This window comes from Ictalurus punctatus, chromosome 10 (genome assembly GCF_001660625.3).
Source record: "Ictalurus punctatus breed USDA103 chromosome 10, Coco_2.0, whole genome shotgun sequence".
Classification (NCBI taxonomy): domain Eukaryota; kingdom Metazoa; phylum Chordata; class Actinopteri; order Siluriformes; family Ictaluridae; genus Ictalurus; species Ictalurus punctatus.
The window spans coordinates 9,223,769-9,246,629 of NC_030425.2; the positions used below are offsets into that span (position 1 = coordinate 9,223,769).

The 22,861-nt window shown below is 40.6% G+C and overlaps 1 protein-coding gene across 3 annotated transcripts; it reads right to left on the reverse strand.

Moving 5' to 3' along the window:
• Window positions 1–6: 6 nt before the first annotated feature.
• Window positions 7–19,571, reverse strand: crtc1b (CREB regulated transcription coactivator 1b). 3 transcript variants are annotated; one of them, XM_053683255.1, is made up of 12 exons: window positions 18,882–19,571; window positions 17,990–18,106; window positions 15,943–16,070; window positions 13,588–13,647; window positions 13,375–13,475; window positions 13,192–13,297; window positions 12,623–12,980; window positions 11,056–11,268; window positions 10,703–10,789; window positions 7,324–7,410; window positions 6,935–7,121; window positions 7–5,990 (listed from the first exon to the last, which is right to left on the reverse strand). In XM_053683255.1, exons 1-12 carry the CDS (start codon window positions 19,005–19,007, stop codon window positions 5,779–5,781), a joined length of 1,782 nt encoding a protein of 593 aa, XP_053539230.1. In that variant the 5' UTR covers window positions 19,008–19,571; the 3' UTR covers window positions 7–5,778. The 3 variants fall into 3 exon arrangements, with proteins under 3 accessions (XP_053539230.1, XP_053539231.1, XP_053539232.1); XM_053683256.1 differs by having other exon boundaries at window positions 13,381–13,475; window positions 18,882–19,569; XM_053683257.1 differs by lacking the exon at window positions 10,703–10,789 and having other exon boundaries at window positions 18,882–19,569.
• Window positions 19,572–22,861: the final 3,290 nt, after the last annotated feature.

Genomic DNA, 22,861 nt, shown 5'->3' on the forward strand with positions numbered 1-22,861 from the left:
CTGAAATCACAACCACGGCAGTTTGAATGTATATATTTTAAAAACACATACAGAAATACAGATTACAAAATATAAATGATATAATAAGAACGATCTGATATATGTAGCTGAGACATCATGCACATCCATAGTTAGCATACTTTGAGAACGCAAAAAACATCCATGAAACGATCACTGAGACTATGTACAGAGAGAAAGTGGCCTTCTGCAACCATTTTCCACAAACATGAGTCAAAATATGGACCACGCCAGAAAGTCTATACAGTTACATGAGTTCTACACCTATGAATAATGACATTTTTTTGGAAACACCTGTCAAAGCGTTTTCCACGTCTAGCTGGTTAAAAAGCTCCAGCCGATGATGGTTTCTCATTACATGGATTTAAAATGCATATCAACAGCACTGTTTCTGTTCTGACTGCAGATTTATTTCTTTTCTTTTTTAAAAAAAAAAAAAGTGTATTCTTTAACGTTCTTATGAGCGGTTTTAGTGTCGCGACTTTAGTTTTTACATCTGCTCAGACACTACTATATTTGACTAAATAAAAAGCTCTTTAGTGAGTAAATAAATGCAGATGGCACTTACGTTTGGCGGATCATGTTTACTCTATTCCTCTATTTTATATCGGCCACACTATTACTCGAAAATATCGATCAACTAATATTCTAGAGAACCACTTCCTCATTTGATTACTAGAACGGTGGAAAATCGGTGGCTATATATTCACAAGAACAATAGCAGCTGCCCAGCAGTCCTCTTAAGGCTTATTGGGGGAGGTCGAAAGAGGCTCCTTTAAAGGGGCTCTGCGTTCTTAAAAAATAATACTTCCAAAATAAACTGATGTTAAAATACGGTTCAAGAGAAAATCCAGAACAGCCTGTTAAACTACTATTACCATATATGAGGGAAAACTACTGCAGCTCTGTAAGACAAAAGATAGATAAATCAATAAAACATACATTCTGGTTGCATCTCCCATTTTTACACATCTCAGAGCACAAAGACTGAGCCCTTTTTGTATAGTTTGCATTGAGAAGTTACATATTTGCTCCCAAAAAAGTGTTCTCCTTCACTGTTATCCGTGCAATGCAGCGGAGAATTCACTCAAAAGAATTTTACAGCCATGAAGTAATACAAGGGGGCTAGCCATCTGAAAGGAAAAGAAAAAAAAAAAAAACACAACCCCAAAAATATTATCATTAAATCTACAGACCTAAACAGTCAGTGTTCTCAGAGAATAAAACAGTCCAATTTTAATGCCATACAGCCACAGTTAAAGTGCAAAGCAACACATCGAGAAAAGGTCCAAAAAAAGACACAAGATTGCACAAAATCTGCCATATATATCAGAGACCAGTGTTGTGATATATATCTCAGTGATTGATAGCGAGTCGTCGTGTTGAAAGAGTCAAGATGCACACGCTAAGCTCTAAGCAACAGTGATCATGAGAGTGTGAATTGTGAAAAAAATGCTACAATCATGATTTAAATTAAAAAAAAAAAGCCAAGCATGCCAAAGAAGAATGCACACAAATGAAAGTGCATTTATAATATGGAAAGAACAAAACTGCTTTGGTCAAGCAATTGGTAATTTGGTGTGATGTACAACATCTCACATGGAGCCCCATAAATCAGAGGTGAACAACCAACATGTACGTAAAATGTGAAATGAAACCACACTTTTTTTTGTTTGTTTGTTTGTTGTTGTTGATAAATGCATGCATTGCATCTTGCCAAAAAGTCCATAGTGTTATCATGTGCAGCACATTTTATAATGAAGTCAGCCAAGCTAAGAAACGCCTCTCACTTAAGATCCATTTCTTGTTTTTGACATGCAGTCATAGTCTAGTGATAAGCTCTATGTACAGTATTTCGCTTTCAAGAAGTGTTACAAAAAGAGAAGAAAAAGAAAACAATCGGAATAAAACAAACTTCAGTCGAAGCAAAACCTGTTCGAGAGATATGTGGAAAGAATTATTATGAGTGGTATGGTTCGAGGGGTTGAACACGAATTTATCGCAATTCAATGTAAATGTGGCCTTGTGTGTAACTGCATACTGTAAATTGTTGCTTGCTAGAGCTGTTCCAATATTTCGCCTACACTGTGCACTCTTATTTTAAAAGCTTTACACCTACATTATAGAAACCATTTCACATAAGATATATTTCAATTTGTAGTTTTGATAAATTTCTCTATTTTGCATAGGAATCACACATCTGTACATTTCACATTTTTTTCTTTAAAAAAAACAAAAACAAAAGTCATAACCCTTACAAAGTTCACATCTAAGACCAAAGACAATACAGTCGGAAGAAAAATGTACAGTGACACACATTTTGTTTTGGTTCAGTACCCCCGGCATGTTGGATCTGAAATTGATGTGGGAGTGCAGAAGGCAAGTCTCCCAGTTTCTAGACAAATGATGGTTCTTTTAGTCCTCATTTAATAATAATAATAATAATAATAATAATAATAATAATTCCTTAAGATTTATATAGCGCTTTTCTATGCACTCAAAGCGTTTTACATTGTATGTGGGGAAATCTTTTGGGCGGTACTATTTGTATACGGGGAACCATTGGTTCCCAAAGTTGGGTCTGTGAAAAGCAGGTCCATGGTGTTCCAATTTTGTTACAGTCCTGGAAACCCACCTTTCTCCAAGTGATTGGAATCAAACGACAATTTTAATAACAAAAGGGTTCCATTTGTGTAAAGTTCCGAAATAAAAACAAACAAACAAAACAAACAAAAAAACAACTCTAACCAAATTATTATTGTATCGTCAGTACTCTGGGGGCACATGAAATTTAAATTTATTATTATTATTATTATTATCGTTATTATTATTTACAGTTAAATGCATCCCTGAATATAAAAGTTTGCGAACCCCTGCCATAAATAGCACAAACCCTTTCACAAACCCAAGGTCACTTTACAGAGCAATCAAAGGAATAAAAAACAAACAGTAAAACCATAAAAAAGTATACATGATAAAATAAATAATAACGGACAGTTGAAAAGAGAAGTCATAGTAATTCTTTAAGGAGTAGTGTGCAGAAAATCACAGACATTGACACAAAGAAAGGAGAAATTACATTAGTTACTGTTGGGAAAAGAAACTGTTTGTGAACATATGTGTCTTGAATTTTGATTTATAGAAGATAAGACTTGTACATGAAGTGCTTTATAGGTGTAATTGGATGCAGGCTGTAACCGGTAACAAGTGTAGCTGCTGGAGAACGGGAGGAATATGTGCAGATTTCTTTAGAAATATGCAGTGAAGTCGTCCTTCAAAATGAGGACCATCATTTAAAAAAGATTATCCATCCATCCATCCATCCATGTAGCTTATCCTACTCAGGGTCTCAGGGAGCCTATCCCAGAGGACTCGAAGCACGAGGCGGGGGACATCCTGGATGGGGTGCCAACCCATCACAGGGCACATACTCACACCCCCATTCACACACTAGGGACAATTTGGAAATACCAATCAACCTACAAAGCATGTCTTTGGACTGGGGGGAGGAAACTGGAGGAAACCCCTGAAACACGGGGAGAACATGCAAACTCCACGTAACACGCGGTAGAAGCGGGAATCGAAGCAAAGTAAGGATATTCAAAGCAGATATTTTGCAGTAACAGGTCTTTTTCTTTTCAATTTCAATCTAATACGATGAACCAAAACAACAATGCGTCACTGTCTAAATGACTTCTGGACTGCATTGCATATATCACATAGATCAAGCCTCGTGGCTCGATTCATTTAACAGATATAACCACACTGTTGCTATAGCGAAACAAAAATGAATTTGGTGATCTGTTAATAAACTCTTACTGAATACAAGAAGCTAAGATATATTTATTATTTTTTTTTAAATAATACTGCCGATAAAATTGTTCACAAACAATTAATGGCATTACGTTCACCAGGATTTTGGTACCAAAAGTAGTGTGGCGCAGAGCCCAAGTGCTTTAATGTCCAGGCTGCATAAAGCAGGTTTATAACACTTAAACGGAATGAAACCGTTCACTTCAAGTGACATAAAACAGTGAATAACAGTTTTCCTGTAGTGTGCATGAATATAAAGATGTGATTCCTTAAAACTTTTCATTTCGAACACAACATGTGTTTATATCACGCGAATGTCAGACAAAACTGAAACAAATATACAAATATATATATATACACATATATGTATATACACAAACAACATTGCTGTAACACCACAATGAATAAGGAGCAGTACCCTCCCCTTACTTTCAACCAGCAGCTCAGACCAAACACACCAGCCAATTAAGCTTGACACTTAACCTACTTGCCATACAGTACTTAAGTGAAAAACTGCATTTATAAAAACACAATACTGCCACCGATTGTGCATGATCAGATCTCATTTAGGATACGAGAATAAAACATTGACGGGACGATTTAAAAAAACTCGTCGTTGCAGTGACGGCTTAAAAACAGCTTTTTTTTTTTGTTTGTTTTGTTCATAAGGCAAAATCAGGTCGGGTCACAGTGATGAGTTCAGTAGCTTTCTGAAGCTTTCGTTGTTTTATTTTTATTTTTTATTTATTTTTTTTTTTAAAACCGTTCAAGCCCTGCGTGACGACGGCCTTTTAATGCAGAACACAAGTCAAAGACGCCACTAACGATTTCAATTCGCAGCTGAATAAGCGACAAGGAAAACGCACGTGAGTAGCTTTTTAGACACTACAATACTGATATGAAAAATAGAGGCAAAGCTGCCGTTTTGACACTCGCAATTAGACCTGCAAAAATAAATCGGCAAACGTGTAAAAAAATAACAATGCCTGCGCACACACACACACACACACACACACCCATACACACACCCCCACACACGGGCACCTTAATGTTTGTGGAGAGAAAAACGTTTGTTGAGGATGTTAGGTTTTAGTGTTAAGCGTTTTAACGATAATAAAGTACGTACAGTAGCACAAAGGCGCTGCCCTTCCAAACCCATAAAAAGTAGAATGGGGGGAGTAGTACTCCTTAGTATTAAATAAAAATAAAAAAGAAAATAATAATAATAATAATAAATAATTTAAAACTTTAAATATATAGATTTAACACAAACACACAAAACACAGTCAAAAAAAGACACATGGTATCTTTACGTAAACAATTCATCTGTAAAATATACGAACATGAACACAAACACATACATAAATAAACAAACCAACACAAAGTACTAAAGGAATCTTGAAAGGTATGTAAAAATAATGATTTTTTTTTGGGGGGGGGGGGGGGGGGCTATCTTGGTCAGGAAGTTCAATATTAAGGTTGTGTATACACACACACACACACACACACACACACACACACACAGAAACAGAAACATGAGAAAGGCAACTATCACCCACATAAAAGAACAATGAGAACAAACAAACAAACAAAAACAACAATAAGAAGGAAACAAAATAGAAAGCAAATCAACATGTAGGCCTAAGGAGGGGTATAGAGACACTTGCACAATGGACATGGTTCAGAACGAGCCGCCTCACGAAACTAGCCAGCATGGATATAGCAATGCCACGTCCACCAATGTGCTTGAGTGTCTCCTTTCCCCAGACGTTGGCATTGATGTTGGCAGCATGCTATTGTAGATGCCATGAGGGGGAGGGGCAGCGAGGGCCGTGGGCACAATGATAAAACCGGGTGGCCATGCAGCTGCACAATGAGAAAGTCTCTAGCCTCCTCCTGTTCAGAGAATTTCTTTTCTTTTGAATTTTTTTCCTCAGTTCGCTTGCTTTACAGGCGGTCCATGCGGAACGTATCCTCGGTGGCTGGGTCAGCCAGCACTATGTCTGGGTCGTTAAGCATGTGTAGCCCATCCAGGGTCAGCGGATCGATCTTTAGCTCGTCCAGCGGGAACTGAGAGTCCGCGTCAAAGCTGACATCGCCTACGCCGGCCAGCGAGCTGCTCAGCTCCTTGGAGAGACTTGGTGGCGACTCGCCTGTGACTGTCATTTGAAACGTAAACAGACGATATAACACCATATAAACTGATGACGCACAAGCATTTACAAATAAGGATTAGAATTAAAGATGAATTTGTTAAAAAAAAGGTCATTAAATACTCAATACAAGAAAACATTCACGGCTCCTCAGTGGAAAGTATAGAAGGTAGTATTGTAGGAATAATATCAATGAACATGGCAAATCATATAGATAAGGAGAACTGCGAGAACCCTTATACTGAAGGGGTTTAGCGTCAGCATGTAAATCAGTCCATACACGATATAGGACTGTTTTTGTGATTGTTGCAGCCAAAAATGCTTGATTTTGCTGCGGCTTTTTTCGAGTTTGTCTGCTTTCTCATAAATCTGGGTGCAGCCGTTGATAGCATCCTTTTTCTGCCCCGTCCAGGTATTTCATACGTTTTCTACCCCTAGTCGGTTCAAGTATTTCATGTGTTCCAGCACAAGCACACCTGCAACTAATGAAGCCCTTCATTAGTTGCATCAGGTGCACTTGAGAGAACACCTGTTCTGCATATTTGTGCTGTAGTGAGCGATTCTATTCAGGGGGATGAATCATTCTGAGACTGGAGAAGTCATTATAAGTTGCATTTTCAATTGAATTTTGGGAACCACTCATTGTGTATTCATTGTGTTGTGTATATATATATATATATATATATATATATATATATATATATATATATATATATATATATATATATATATATAGATTGCTTTGAAGTTTGGTAGCTAGCAGTAGTTTTTTTTTTTTGGTAGCTAGCAGTAGCTTTTTTTTGTTTGTTTTTCCATGCATTAGCTGGCCTACTTTAAATATCCTGCTGCTAACAGAGATGTGTGTAATAGCCACCAATAGCAATCCCTGTGACTTCCACAAAAATAAAATGGGAGAAAACAAACAAACAAACAAACAAGCAAGCATATACCTGTTAGGATAATGTTGGGAATGTTGCCATGGTTACTGTAGCCTAGTTGCTGGGTGTCCTGCAAGTTGCCGTGGCTCCCACTTAAACCCATCATGGCCGCCTGTGTGTAGTTGAGCGTGGAGCACGGATTGTACAAGCTGTTAGAACTGCTCGGGTTCTCAATCATGTTCATGTTGAACTGCTCGAGCTACAAAGTAACAGAGGGTATTGAATTTACAGTAAAATATATGAATCACAATCATACTTTCTGTACAGTTCTAAAAAACACAAACAAAACAAAAAAACATGACCTGTCAAGGAAAAGGATTACATCTCTGCGTTAGCAAGCACAGCAAAAAAGGTGAAAATAAGAAAATAAGAATTCAAGGAAGAGAATGAATATCTGGCACCTGGTGGGAAAGAGCGTTGGTCTGTCTGGACGCCATCTGGTGCTCGTAGAACGAATCTCCAAAAATACTCCCCACAATTGGAATGTGCTACAAATATAGCAAGAGACAACTCGATTACTTCAGACAGTCTGGGACAGTGTTAGTGTGTTAGTATGACAATGTTTGTGTACACAGCAGGACAAGTGTGCAAGATGCTGACGCACGTGATGTCTCGCTCAAGACATCCACACAAACGAGCTGAGGACATCTGATAAAAAGCAGTGACTTATCCTCAGCACGATCTTGGCAAATCGTTTACTCTCCACAGTTGGTAAACATCACAGAAAAAAACAAAACAAATAAAACCTCATGTAATTCCATTTACAGCAACAGGTATTGAAATGATCGCTCTAGATGTGGGCAAAGAAAGGTCATAAATTCCGTTTCACAATGAGAGCTCTAGCATATGTAGCACATTTTTTGTGAGCGTGTTTTTTTTAAAACAAAAAGCAAAAAAACCCCAAAAAACGTTAACAAATATAAGTAGACTACGACTATGCTAGTGCTCTTACTGTGTAAACCTTGACTTTATAACATCAACTTCTTCGACTCACATAAGGTTTATAATTTCAATACCAATGTCGTTACTGGACTTTGAAGATGGAACTGATTTGTGGATGGTAAACAATCTTCCGAGATATACAAGAACCATAGCTTAACATCGATAAAACATACACCTCGGTCAACACGAGACATCAACAGTTAAATGTCAACAGATAAAGCTGCTGTAAGTGATTTCTTAAGCACTTGAACACCTCATGTAACTTGTTTAAAATGCCTGTGTGAATTTCCTGGGCTCTGTAAATCACAATAAAATTTTCAAACCAGTACAGCTGTTTTTAGCCAATCAAGAAACCTGCCTGCCAGACAACTATTTTGCATGTGCCAGTAGTCTTGGGCTACGAGTAACTCATTTAATTTATGATAGTAATGACGGACAAGACCGGCGTTTGATCAAAGGTTCTGGCTTACTCTATATATATATATATATTAAAAAAAGCATAAGAAAATGAAGAATGGAGCAGAAAAGGAAGATGTCAGAAAGGAATAAGCAAAAGTCAAGAAAGATGCAAATGATTTAAAACCTGATTGCTCTGCTTCAGTTTACTAATGCTTAACTTGTATTCCTCTAAAAAAAAAAAAACGAAACCCAAACAAACAACAAAAAAAAAACATTTTGTGATACTCCCAAACTGTAAGATTATAACTTACTCAATGAGTAGTAACATTATCTTTTGTACATGTAACAGGACTACTGTTTATCTCTCGCTACAATGTGCTTTTGCATGACTTTGGGGGGTGGCGGGGGGGGGGTTTGGGGTTAAAGAGTGGTCGGATGGCTTAAGTTATTCAGAACAGCTATATATCAGAAAAACACAATGTATAAGTTTTAATAGGTTTGGGGGGGGGAGGGGGGGTGGAGTACATAAGGATCACCATCAATTTTATCAACTTATATCAGGTTGTGTTTATTCTCTTCCAAAGCAAGGTGGATAATTTTTCACCTCTAGTTACATTCAGGCCGTGCGGCGAAGCCAGAAATTTGTTGACCGAGACAGTGACTGAAATGCTAGGAAATGCGATTCGGACAGCTCAGTGCTCATATCTAAACCTAAAAGCTTACAAACAGATGTCATAAACTAACCGAGATCTGAGATATTTAAAGCTATATTGTCGTAAGTCTGATTGTCTTTACTTCTTCTTTCACTACAGTTTTATTCAGGCAAATGCAGACATAGATAACATGCTATAGTGTAGTGGTTCTCAACCCTGGTCCTGCAGTATGCTTGTCCTTACATATTTTAGGGTTTTACCTGCTCACAATCAGAACATACTATTAGAGAAAATACAGTTTACCAACATTATATAGTTTAAGATGAATGTCTATTTACCGGACTACTGTAAACCCCCCCCCGCCAATATGTATGAGTCAATATCCTAAATTTCACAAACACTGCAAAACAGTTAAAGTGCAACATTTTCTGTGGTCAGATGAGTAACAAACTGAACAGCAGGTCATTTGGACAAAAAAAAAAAAAAAAAAAAAGATCAGACCAATGCAGGTAAAAGCACCCTTGAAGCAAGAAAAGCACTAAAGGAAACTTTATGCTTTGTCAAAACTGCTTCTGAGAGCCCTCTGAAACAGGATCTTATCTGTCCATTCAACAAGGAAGCACGCAGTTAAAAGCAAGGCATGAAATGTAAAAGCGAACATTTTATAACTTGTTCGTTGTGATGAAACGAATATAACGAGACAAGAATATTGTCGTTTTTGCTGCGGCCTCGTCCGAAGAACCCAGAATCACGTAGCCCAATGGGAAACATTTATTTGAAAGCATGCTCGGAGCTAGACAATACTTAAGATCCACTGCACTGACTGGAGAGAGAAAAGTGGCTCCAAATGACCAACTTGTTAAGCCGTTTTAATGAACGAGTAGCAGAGAGACACTACATTTCATTTACTAGAAGATTAGGAAGATTGAATGATGTAGCGTTTGTACTGCATATTGGTCAATAAAATAACAGCGAATCTGGATTTAGCAACTAATCTCGATTTCAAACTTTTGTCTTCTGATTAAAATACATACGTTATAGTCATTTGGTTAATGTTCGTTTTAGAACCTTGACCTCAGATTTTTGGATAGATCGGATCAGCTCAGACTCATTGTGAAATCTTGGGGAGGGGAGGGGAGGGGAACTGAAAAGTTCAGCTGTCTAAAATTGCTGGTTTTTTTGTTAACTACATCTAGACTCAAACAAACAATAACCAAATGATTAAATTGGTTCACACCAAATAAGTGCCCTAAAATAGGCAGGCTGCATAGCTCCAGGACCAAGCTGAGAAACACTGCACCAGGGGGGGGGATAAATATATATACAGAGCAATGAACAATGTAGAATGAACAGCCTGGGTATGAACCTTTGCCAGCACTATATATAGAGACTAATAGCCAGTACATTGCCCCTGGGAATATAATTCTGTTAGCCTGAATTTGGCATTACAGTTAATGCATCTATAAACAGCAACACAGCTGAAACATCTTCATATCCCAGACTAGCTGACTAATATGCTGCCACCATATCCCGTAGAAAAATATATCCTGACATGCAGCGTAGCAGTATATTAAGCCAATCTCCCACCCATCCCTTTTGCCCAGAACAGTGACAATAAAAGATACATAAATAGCACAGATAAAAATCACCGCGTCATCTGAGCAATGAGCATGGGGTTTGAAATGCAGACAGAGAGAAGTGTAGGAGGGAGAACAGAGAGCTGCGACATTGGTGAGCGGCCAAAAGCACAACAAGCAAACATGGTGAGAGGGGATTCCACCCTTACTTGAGGCGAGCCTCCAGGCGAGAAGCCCTGGTTGGAGACTGGCGAGGTTGGAGACTGGTTGGCCGGAGAGCCAGTCTGATTGCGATACTGCTGAAAGCAAGAGGCCTTTCAGAATGACATCACATGTCTACTAAGAGCTCACATGTGTAAGCACCTCAGAAATGAGGATGCTCCAGATTGACGCCAGCAGACAACCTGAACTGTGCTCTTAGCTCTACTGGAGTTTTTCATCTGAACATTAAATGCATTGATAAACCATCAGAACCTCCCAATACTGCATGCTCATGGTCATGCTCAAAGAACAAACATGAGGTTTACGTTTCTAGTAAGAGTTAAGGTCAGATTATACTAACCGAGCTGACTGGTGCGCCTGTGGCTGTTGGCGATTGGCTGGACAAGGAGGTCAGGGGTGGACTGGAGGCGGAGCTGATGGCGATCGGTGGCAGCTGGATAAGGCGGATGTTCTGCGGCAGCGTCTGCTGCTGCTTCTGCAGATCGCTCAGCAGGCTGAGCAGCGAGTACTGGGACAGCTGCTGCTCCAGAGACATGCTGTCCATCGCAATTGGCTGCAGAACATTACAGATTTGGCAGATTTATACGTTTCATATTTGTACATTTGACATGTTACACACAACATGTTATATTATTAGTTGTTAGAAAGTCATCAAATCAAAAGTTTATCAAAGTCAGATTAATGCTGGTTTCCTTTAAAAACTGGCTTCTGAAGACTGAAAGGTTGGAAAAGCATCTCTGAGAAGGCACATTTTTGCTTTGTAAGGGTGGACAAATCGCTGGCCCGGGCGCGTGGGACAAGTAAATGACATAATAGGGCTATCAGTTTCTCATTCACAGTTGGCGGGGAGCAAGCGGGTTGTTGATATAATGATAACCTGCCTTTTTATCTGCCGTCTTCTACATACATGAGCTCACAGATTCCCATGATTGGCTAGTGTCTCTGTGATAGACAGGGAAGAGTTAGTATGCCATCTCTCCCACCCTCCCAATTTTGCTCCCTGGGCTCCCAGCCACAAATATGTAGGAACTATTTCTATTAATTTTCAATACTTCATCGAGCAAATATCACATTGAGACTCAAATAACGTTGCATGTGATAAGAGAACACCCCAGCTCATAGCTATAATGTTCATCAAAGACTTTCTGCGATTATAAAGTGCAAACAATCTTTATCACCTGAGACATTATCAGGAGCAGATTAAAACCATGGTGAAAGGTAAAGTCGCCTCTCCCACCGATTCGAGTAACTTAGGTCATAGGCATCACATTGGAGCTGTTACATGCCCAATGAGCTAGCTAATTCTTTGTCCATCCCTGTGATGTACAAAGTGGTGCCCAACCCAACTAAAAACCACAACATACTCACTGTTAATGCTCCACAATAATGTTTTTCGCATCAACAAAACATGCACCTTTATCCATCACTTCTTGCTGTTTATTACTCCACCCACTCTCTATGACTGACAGCATGCAAATAGCTAAGAACCTTCTTCAGTCCTGAAACACTCAATTTGCTTTAAGCTAACAAAGCATAATTAATCGGGACTTGAGTACATTACAGATGGACACCTGCTTAATTCCTGCAATGCTGGAAGTATTTACAAGCTATTATCAAATATGTATATTGAGAGTAAGGGTGGGCGATTTGAGAAAAATATCATATCACGGTTGCCAGACAACTCGTTTATACGAGACACAGTATGTATCACGATATATTGGTTTTATAAGTGTCTTATAAAAATAAGACATGAGAATATCAGTGATAAAAGTGACATAATTTATCACAATATCGATACTATATAGCCATATCGTCCGGCCCTAATTAAAAGTGAGATACAGATACAGAGATTCATCACAGCCTTTATAAGAATTTCCTTAACAAACCAAATCTATTCTGAAATTTACCTGAGAAATGGGCATCTGAGGTGAGAGGGTGGGAGAGAGAGTTGGTGAGAGCTGCTGTGGGCATGGCTGCTGCTGCTGGGCATCAATGTTGAGCGTAAGGGCAGCACCAGTAGGTGCAGAGGTGGAGCCAGCAACATGGCTGGCAGCGCTGATGCCCAGGTGGGTGAGGTTGGTACTCAGATTGCCTGTGCTGCTGGAAGTGCTGGGGGCCGAGAAGGTCACGGGGTCATCCGGATCCAGAGGAGTGGGCAGCGGAGGGGGGAACTGGATGTTGGTGAGGTCGGGCAAGGAGCCACCTGTGCTGTGTGTGGCTGGCATCAATGTGGCGTTCACTTCTTGATCGGGGGAAGGGAATATGCTAGAAAAATCGAGCACAAATTAATACATATGTTTCTTGTTGATTTGTTGAGGGCCTAAAATCATTTAAGCTCATTAACCAAAATATATAAAGAACACGTAAACATATACAGTATGTTGCTCGGAGCGAGCAGGGGTTAAACATAAATAATCCTTTGCAATAATTATAAAATGGCTGGAGGATAATAATACACAATATAGCATATGCTCACTTAATCCCTGGAACGTCATGGGATTTGGGATGTAGTGATGTCGTCTGGTCGTCTTTTTCCATTTCTGTTTCGGGTTCCTCTGTATCTGGGGGCGTGAGCAAGACGACTAGAACGGACACAAAGACAGAATTGAGTTTCCTTCACCTAGCAAAAGGAAGCAAGCCTACGTTTAACTTTCATCACCTTCACCTCGTTTTGGCTGCAGTTCTTGGGATCCTCCAACAAAAGTGTCTTGCTGAGCAGGATTCATAGCGCTCTGATGTAGTGCAGAGTCAGAATTGGTCCTGTATTAGTAAAAAAATAAAAAAATAAATACAATTAAAAAATGTATGAGGATGGTTAGAAGTTGTATGTTGAATAATCATTTGTCATTCTCAATGGCCAACTGTGGCTTACCTCCTCCAGCTTGTATCCGGGGGAGGTGACAGATACACTGAGCCGTAAGGACAGCTGTCGATGTAAGTCTCTGTGTTAAGGAAAATGTTTCTCCGCGTCACCCAACAATTTTGGCTTGTATTTAAACAAGTCGGCATGACAGCTACTAATCTTGGAAGGTGAGGGTTATCACTTGATTACTCAGACAGTTACTCAGAAAAAAACAGACAGATTTTTTTTGTTTTGTTTTTAAACGCGTGGTGGAGAGTGGTAAATGTTTTATGCTGTTTACATGAACAGATGTCCCTGATTGGCTAGCATCACACTAAGTGATAGGAGACAGGGTAAAGAAGGCCATATTTCCTACTCAGATAGAAGGGCCAATTATGCTTTTCGTTGTGTCTCTTTTCAATCAAAGATAAAGAGCTTGATTCAGAACCAAGGGACATTGAAAATAAATAAATAAATAAATAAATAATCAGTGTTTAGCAATATCAGTACTTCAGTGAGTTCAGAAATACAGAAAATGTTAACGTGAAGGACCCCCCTTATTCCATTTTTTTTTTTTTTGTTGATTGTTTCTATGGCTTTATCTCCAGTACTGAACTACTCTCGTCTAATTACCACTGGCTCCATTGATGATATTCAATCAGCTCCTTTAGTCATACACACTGGGGAGGATCATTCAAAGTTAGGATCCACTTCATGTTAATAGACTTAACACAGTTTTCTGACAACCTGTCTATCATCTGCACCAGGCCATTCAAACTGATCGGAACAACAATGACAAGTTGGTTTATAAAAGCTACTGTGTATTAACATATGTTCAGTGCTCATATCCGTTGCTAAGTTAAAAAAAAAAATACATGAATGTATTTTTGCCTTGGAGTGTACATATAACTTTGAACTTCCCAATGATTACTGGCCATCTGAGAAGCTGGAACTATTCAAGACCAGTGCGATAGAAATAAAACACAGAACTTCATCATGCTCCTGGGATTTTGTTTTTGGATTCATCGGCTCAACTTGGCATTTCAGACCAAGCTCCTTTAATCAGTGGTTTATAATAAGACGTGCTGCCGCGAAAACGTCACGTGTCCGACTTCAGTAACTGCTTTATCTCAGGCTCTCAGGACAATTCAGACCTGGATGGGATGCCAGTCCATCACAGGGCACCAATACACACACCTTCACACATTTATTCACAGCTGGGCCAATTTAGAGTAGACAATGTACCTCCAAACAAGTTTTTGGAAGGTGGGAGGAAACCCATGCAAGCATGACGAGAACATACAAAACTCTGCACGAACACTAACCTAAGCTCAGGATCAAACCCAGGAACCTGGAGCAGTGAAGTGACACCGCTGCACATCACGACACGGTGGTGCTAAAAATCCTCTGGGGCTGTATTCACAAAGAATGAGATCTTACCTCAAAGAGTTCTCCACAGTTCCTAACTGAGAGTTTCTCCTTAAAACCTATTCAGAAAACAGCTGAGAGAACTTGTACTATGGATTTCCTCAACTTGTCCTCGCTGCTAAGGATGATGGCCCGTTTTGTGAATGAATAATAATACTGATCGGCTGATGAGGGGAAAAAAGAAAAAGCAGCTGAATTCTCAAACGAAAAAAACCCAATCATCTGAACGCCCACATCAAGTATATTTGATCTTCATCGCCTGTACGCGTGTGTATTAATGACAGGATTTGTATTTAATCCAAGCATCGATTTACATATTTGTTAAGAAGTAGAATGTTTTGTAAATATCTCAAAGAAAACATATATTTAGAATATCACTGTTATTGTTTATTTATTTCTATGCACTAGTTCATATGACGTTGCGCAAAGGGCTTTGATTTACGATCTTATTGTGAAGACCTCTACATTAACCAATCATTGCCAATATTGAAAAAAGCCATCATCGGTAGCAGTGATGGAGTTGGTAGTAGCAGTAGAGAGGGTATTTATTGTTTAGTGTAAAACATGACTTGTGGATAATATTTGCAGTTCACCTTTGCTGCGTAACTACAATGCTCATGTGACCAAGTAGAGGAGAGTTGTGTGATCTTAACTCTGATTTCTGGTGGTACCGCATTAATAGGTGAGATACATTACAGCTTGTTCCCTTTAAACAGATCTAACATGAATTTCTCGGCCCCGTTCATCTCCAGCAGCAGACACAGCATTGTTTGTGATTTGGTCTGAATGACTTAGGAGTTCACCGATCTACCCTGAAATTTTAGGATTAAGCCAGGACCCTTAAAATTGTGAATACACGGCCTCTAATATTCACAAATCGAGCGCTATGGCATTAAGGGAATAAAGAAAAAGACGCCCTGGGATTTCACTGCACCAACCAGACAATAAGAAAAGGATATCTGACGCCCGTGTTTATCCACTGAGAGAGGCCTGCGATGAGGGGACGTGATCCGATTCCTGTCCCGATACACGCGGTCCACCAAGCCGTGGTGCCGAGTCGTTCGACTAGTATCCAAAACTGTGGTCTGAAAAGAAATCTGATAAGTTGAAGAAATCTATCTACATTAGCAACACATTCACATATACAGTTATACAGTTGCTCCAGTGAATAAAAACCCCAGTGCAGAGATTTAGTTGAAGATGGAGCGGCATTATGAAAGCATAAAAGCAATGACACCATAAACACAGTTAGTTTCATCTGTAGTCTTGCTAATGTTTCATAAATGAAAAGCAATGTCAAAGGCGGTGATGACACCCCCACACATCTGAACAATAATGACACGCAGAGCCAGACTTCCCAGGGTGGGATGGATTTCAAACTCTCATCCTCTGCTATATGGCATTATTGGAGGGTAGGATGTGAGTTACATGTGGTGTACTATGTCTTTAAATGGGTGGCTGCCATTACAAAGTAATAAATGGATGATGCAGGCAACGTAGGATCCTAATATTTGAATGAGGAAAGCACTACGGAGGGTGCGACATGTTTAAAATAAGTGCGTAAACTAGAAAATGGTGGTGTGAACCTGATGAAAATAAGACTTTTGCCTCAATTCGGTTTGGATTTACAATCTGATTCCCAGATTATAGCACATCACAGATTACGTACACACACACACACACATTTATATATATATATATTCTCAGAACAGATCAACAGTGCTTATCAGAATATTTCCAGTTATGTGAAAGCTGGAAGCTAGGGTTGCTACAGTGTCACGCAACTTAGTGTTACTGAACAGTTAGCTCATTGTTTACTTTTAAAAAATATGGATTAAAATGCATTAATCTTATTGCTTATTTTCTTGTTTTTCCTCTCTCGCTTTCATCTTATAATGACAACATGATAAACATTGAGGAAAAAAAAAATCTACAGGATTTTAAAAGTCGCTCTCAAAATGATCTTCATCGAGTGCTTTACGGAGTGCAAGCCAGGTATTAGAGCTTTTGTGTTTTTTCTTCAGTATAAGGATATTCCACGGAGAACTCTTATCTGTTATCATGCAGAATAATAAAATATATGCCTAGATGTTTAAAAGGAGAAGTGATGGTTCGGGGGATTTTAGGCAAGTTCTTGAGTCCCTAGCCATTACATTACAAGAAAAGCCATTATATTACATATAAACATGTCATTGTCACGTGACCTACTAATGATCACGTGCTTAGAATAACAGTCCAACTTTTAGTGTGACGAGCATGCGTACATTGTGACGACACTCACCTGTGATTTAATCAGAGATCACTTATTCTATGTGAATCGATCATTATGTACTACAGAAATCCTCCAACATTAATTAAACATCCATTCATCCATCCATTATCTGAACCGCTTTTCCTAGAAGCCTAGAGCCTATCCCAGGGGACTCAGAGAACAAGGCGGGAGACACCCTGGACACACACATTCACACACTACGGACAATTTAGAGATGCCAATCAGCCTGCAACACATGTCTTTAGGACTGGAGGATGAAACCGGAGTAAACCCTGAAATACGAGGAGAACACGCAAACTTCATGCAGACAGGACGGAGACGGAAGTCGAACCCCCAACCCCATTACTTATATATAAAGGTGTTTACATATGTCTGGAAATCCCTCAGAAAGAGGAACAATCAGGGGGACTTGATATTTTGGATTCTGTTGTATAAACACAAGAATGTGCAAAAAGATAATATATATATATATTTTTTTTACAAAGATATGCATTTGCTTTCACCACTCGACACTTTTGTGTGTTTTTAAATGGTTATTAGCACATACAATGACACTGTGAATATTGTGATATTTTTAGATTAGGTTCCCATACTGTGAAAATGTCAAACCGTACCACCCCTACTACAGCAGGAACCGACTACAACAGCAAAAAAAAAAAAAAAAAAAAAGAACAAAAAAAGGAGAAGATAAAAAAAAGTCTTTTGCATCCGATACAATTTCTAATAGCTCACCTGAAAAGGCAGGTCAGTGTTGCTATTTCCAATCTGATTGACATTGGGCAGTGAACCTCCATAGCACTGAGCACGATTCTGGCCCAGTTGCAAATACTGGGTCTTCTGTAACTGCAGCTGTGCAAAATAAAAGCGCATGAATGAGTGCCAGAGTGAATGACAGCATGAAAGCATGAATGAAACAAAACTGAACGCAAATACTATCCATGGTCAAGGAGTCAAAAGAATCAGATGCATAGTGAGAAAAGCAGATCAGTGGAGTTTTGCCTATTTATGGCAATGTTTTGGCGCTGTTACAATCTCTATGGTGTGCATGAAATAAAGCCAGTCAGGATTGTTTGTTTGTTTTTTTCCCCTAAAGATTAAGATAAGATCAGTGAGAATAACAGTTATATATATATATATATATATATATATATATATATATATATATATACACACACATCTCTCTATGCAAAGACCAAGCGGAACCTATTCTCGGGTCTAATCTAAATAATAATCAGTTGTATGTGAATGAAATGTCATGCATTTTAAACGTGGAAGATTTGCAGAGAAGTGCGCGAGGGCGCACGCTGGAAGTAGCAGTGCAGATGTGCAGCACATCTGTAGCCCATTTTCTCGCGCTGACTCGCTTGTCCGCATCCGCGCACAACTCCGCGTCCGCGCTACGCGTGTCACCCGTTTCAACGCGTTCAATTACCGCAACAGCGCTCGTGCTCGCGGGGAATGTCGGGGTTTATTGTGGACGCGGAATGGAGCGGAAGGTCGTGGAGTCGTGTGTTGTGCTTCCAGCCCCGTAACGGCCAGAGCTGTTAGCGCAGCAGCTAGTCGGTGTAACCGGAGATGCGCCTGAAAAATCACGACCCGTCGCGAGGAAAACCTCGGCACGTACCCGTGCGGCTCGAGTGATGCTCAGGTCCTTCATGACTTCTTCAAACGCCGCCGTCTCCTCCGCCTGCTTTTGGTTGTGCAGCGCAATCTTCTCGCTGAATTTTCGCGGATTGTTTGAGGTCGCCATCTTCCGTTCTTCTCCAAAACAGACCTTTGCGCCAGACGTGCGCGACGCCGTCGCCTCGTCACCGCGCGGAGGATTTTGGGCTTTGAAGTCACTCGCTCATTCAAACGCGCCAGAAATGTAGGCAGCCCAAGAGTCTAGACACTAGACCGATATACATTCCGAAATCATCGATTTGAAGATATTTTAAACAAATCCCTTGAGGCCTATAGAGGGAACATGGACTGAAACCCTCATAGAATTCGTATTGGTTTTAACGGAAACTATAATGGTTCCTGTGGGTCTCTAGTGGTAATTTGTTGCCTTCTATTGCTGGGATCTTATGTGTAGTGGATACCATTAAGGACCTATCTCTTTAATACGTCCTACTATTTAATGGAAACCATTTCATAATGGTTTTAATGGTTGTAATGGGAATTGTATTGGTTTGAATGGAAACTGTAATGGTCCCTGGGGGTCTCTACAGGTCATTTGCTGCCTTCTATTGATGGCATGTTATGCCTAGCGGATACCATTAAGGACCTATGTCATTAATACATTCTACTAAGAACTTCCTAATGGTTTTAATTAGAGATACACCGATACTAAATTTCTCAGCTGATACCGATTATTCAGAGTGCTGTCGGCCGATACCGATGCCGATTATTCAGAGTGCTGTCGGCCGATACTGATGCCGATTATTCAGAGTGATATCGGCCGATACCGATTATTCAGAGTGATGTCGGCCGATACCGATAACCGATTACTCAGAGTGATATCGGCCGATACCGATTATTCAGAGTGATGTCGGCCGATGCCGATTATTCAGAGTGATATTGGCCGATACCGATTATTCAGAGTGATATTGGCCGATACCAATAACCGATTATTCAGAGTGCTGTCGGCCGATACCGATAACCGATTATTCAGAGTGATATCGGCCGATACCGATATCCAATTACTCAGAGTGATATCGGCCGATGCCGATTATTCAGAGTTATATTGGCCGATACCGATTATTCAGAGTGATGTCGGCCGATACCGATAACCGATTACTCAGAGTGATATCGGCCGATACCGATTATTCAGAGTGATGTCGGTCGATGCCGAGTATTCAGAGTGATGTCGGCCGATACCGATAACCGATTATTCAGAGTGCTGTCGGCCGATGCCGATTATTCAGAGTGCTGTCGGCCGATGCCGATTATTCAGAGTGATATTGGCCGATACCGATTATTCAGAGTGATATTGGCCGATACCGATAACCGATTGTTCAGAGTGATATCGGCCGATACCGATAACCGATTGTTCAGAGTGATATCGGCTGATACCGATAACCGATTATTCAGAGTGCTGTCGGCCGATGCCGATTATTCAGAGTGATGTCGGCCGATGCCGATTATTCAGAGTGATGTCGGCCGATACCGATAACCGATTATTCAGAGTGCTGTCGGCCGATGCCGATTATTCAGAGTGATATTGGCCGATACCGATTATTCAGAGTGATATTGGCCGATACCAATAACCGATTATTCAGAGTGCTGTCGGCCGATACCGATAACCGATTATTCAGAGTGATATCGGCCGATACCGATATCCAATTACTCAGAGTGATATCGGCCGATGCCGATTATTCAGAGTTATATTGGCCGATACCGATTATTCAGAGTGATGTCGGCCGATACCGATAACCGATTACTCAGAGTGATATCGGCCGATACCGATTATTCAGAGTGATGTCGGTCGATGCCGAGTATTCAGAGTGATGTCGGCCGATACCGATAACCGATTATTCAGAGTGCTGTCGGCCGATGCCGATTATTCAGAGTGCTGTCGGCCGATGCCGATTATTCAGAGTGATATTGGCCGATACCGATTATTCAGAGTGATATTGGCCGATACCGATAACCGATTGTTCAGAGTGATATCGGCCGATACCGATAACCGATTGTTCAGAGTGATATCGGCCGATACCGATAACCGATTATTCAGAGTGCTGTTGGCCGATGCCGATTATTCAGAGTGATGTCGGCCGATGCCGATTATTCAGAGTGATGTCGGCCGATACCGATAACCGATTATTCAGAGTGCTGTCGGCCGATGCCGATTATTCAGAGTGATGTCGGCCGATGCCGATTATTCAGAGTGATGTCGGCCGATACCGATTATTCAGAGTGATATTGGCCGATACCGATAACCGATTGTTCAGAGTGATATTGGCCGATACCGATAACCGATTGTTCAGAGTGATATTGGCCGATACCGATAACCGATTGTTCAGAGTGATGTCGGCCGATACCGATAACCGATTATTCAGAGTGCTGTCGGCCGATACCGATAACCGATTATTCAGAGTGATGTCGGCCGATGCCGATTATTCAGAGTGATGTCGGCCGATGCCGATTATTCAGAGTGATGTCGGCCGATGCCGATTATTCAGAGTGATGTCGGCCGATGCCAATTATTCAGAGTGATATCGGCCGATACCGATTATTCAGAGTGATGTCGGCCGATGCCAATAACCGATTATTCAGAGTGCTGTCGGCCGAAGCCGATTATTCAGAGTGATATTGGCCGATACCGATAACCGATTATTCAGAGTGCTGTCGGCCGATACCGATAACCCATTATTCAGAGTGATATTGGCCGATACCGATAACCGATTATTCAGAGTGCTGTCGGCCAATACCAATAACCAATTATTCAGAGTGATATTGGCCGATACCGATTATTCAGAGTGATATTGGCCGATACCGATTATTCAGAGTGATATTGGCCGATACCGATTATTCAGAGTGATATTGGCCGATACCAATAACCGATTATTCAGAGTGATATTGGCCGATACCGATAACCGATTATTCAGAGTGATGTCGGCCGATACCGATTATTCAGAGTGATATTGGCCGATACCAATAACCGATTATTCAGAGTGATATTGGCCGATACGATAACCGATTATTCAGAGTGCTGTCGGCCGATAACCGATTACTCAGAGTGATATCGGCCGATGCCGATTATTCAGAGTGATGTCAGCCGATACCGATAACCGATTATTCAGAGTGATGTCGGCCGATACCGATAACCGATTATTCAGAGTGATGTCGGCCGATACGATAACCGATTATTCAGAGTGATGTCGGCCGATACCGATAACCGATTATTCAGAGTGATGTCGGCCGATACGATAACCGATTATTCAGAGTGCTGTCGGCCGATGCCGATTATTCAGAGTGATGTCGGCCGATGCCGATTATTCAGAGTGATGTCGGCCGATACCGATTATTCAGAGTGATATCGGCCGATGCCAATAACCGATTATTCAGAGTGCTGTCGGCCGATACCGATTATTCAGAGTGATATCGGCCGATGCCGATTATTCAGAGTGATGTCGGCCGATGCCAATTATTCAGAGTGATGTCAGCCGATACCGATAACCGATTATTCAGAGTGATGTCGGCCGATACCGATGCCGATTATTCAGAGTGATGTCGGCCGATGCCGATTATTCAGAGTGATGTCGGCCGATGCCGATTATTCAGAGTGATGTCGGCCGATGCCGATTATTCAGAGTGATGTCGGCCGATGCCAATAACCGATTATTCAGAGTGCTGTCGGCCGATGCCGATTATTCAGAGTGATGTCGGCCGATACCGATTATTCAGAGTGCTGTCGGCCGATGCCGATTATTCAGAGTGATGTCGGCCGATACCGATTATTCAGAGTGATATTGGCCGATACCGATTATTCAGAGTGATATTGGCCGATACCAATAACCGATTATTCAGAGTGATATTGGCCGATACCAATAACCGATTATTCAGAGTGCTGTCGGCCGATACCAATAACCGATTATTCAGAGTGATATTAGCCGATAC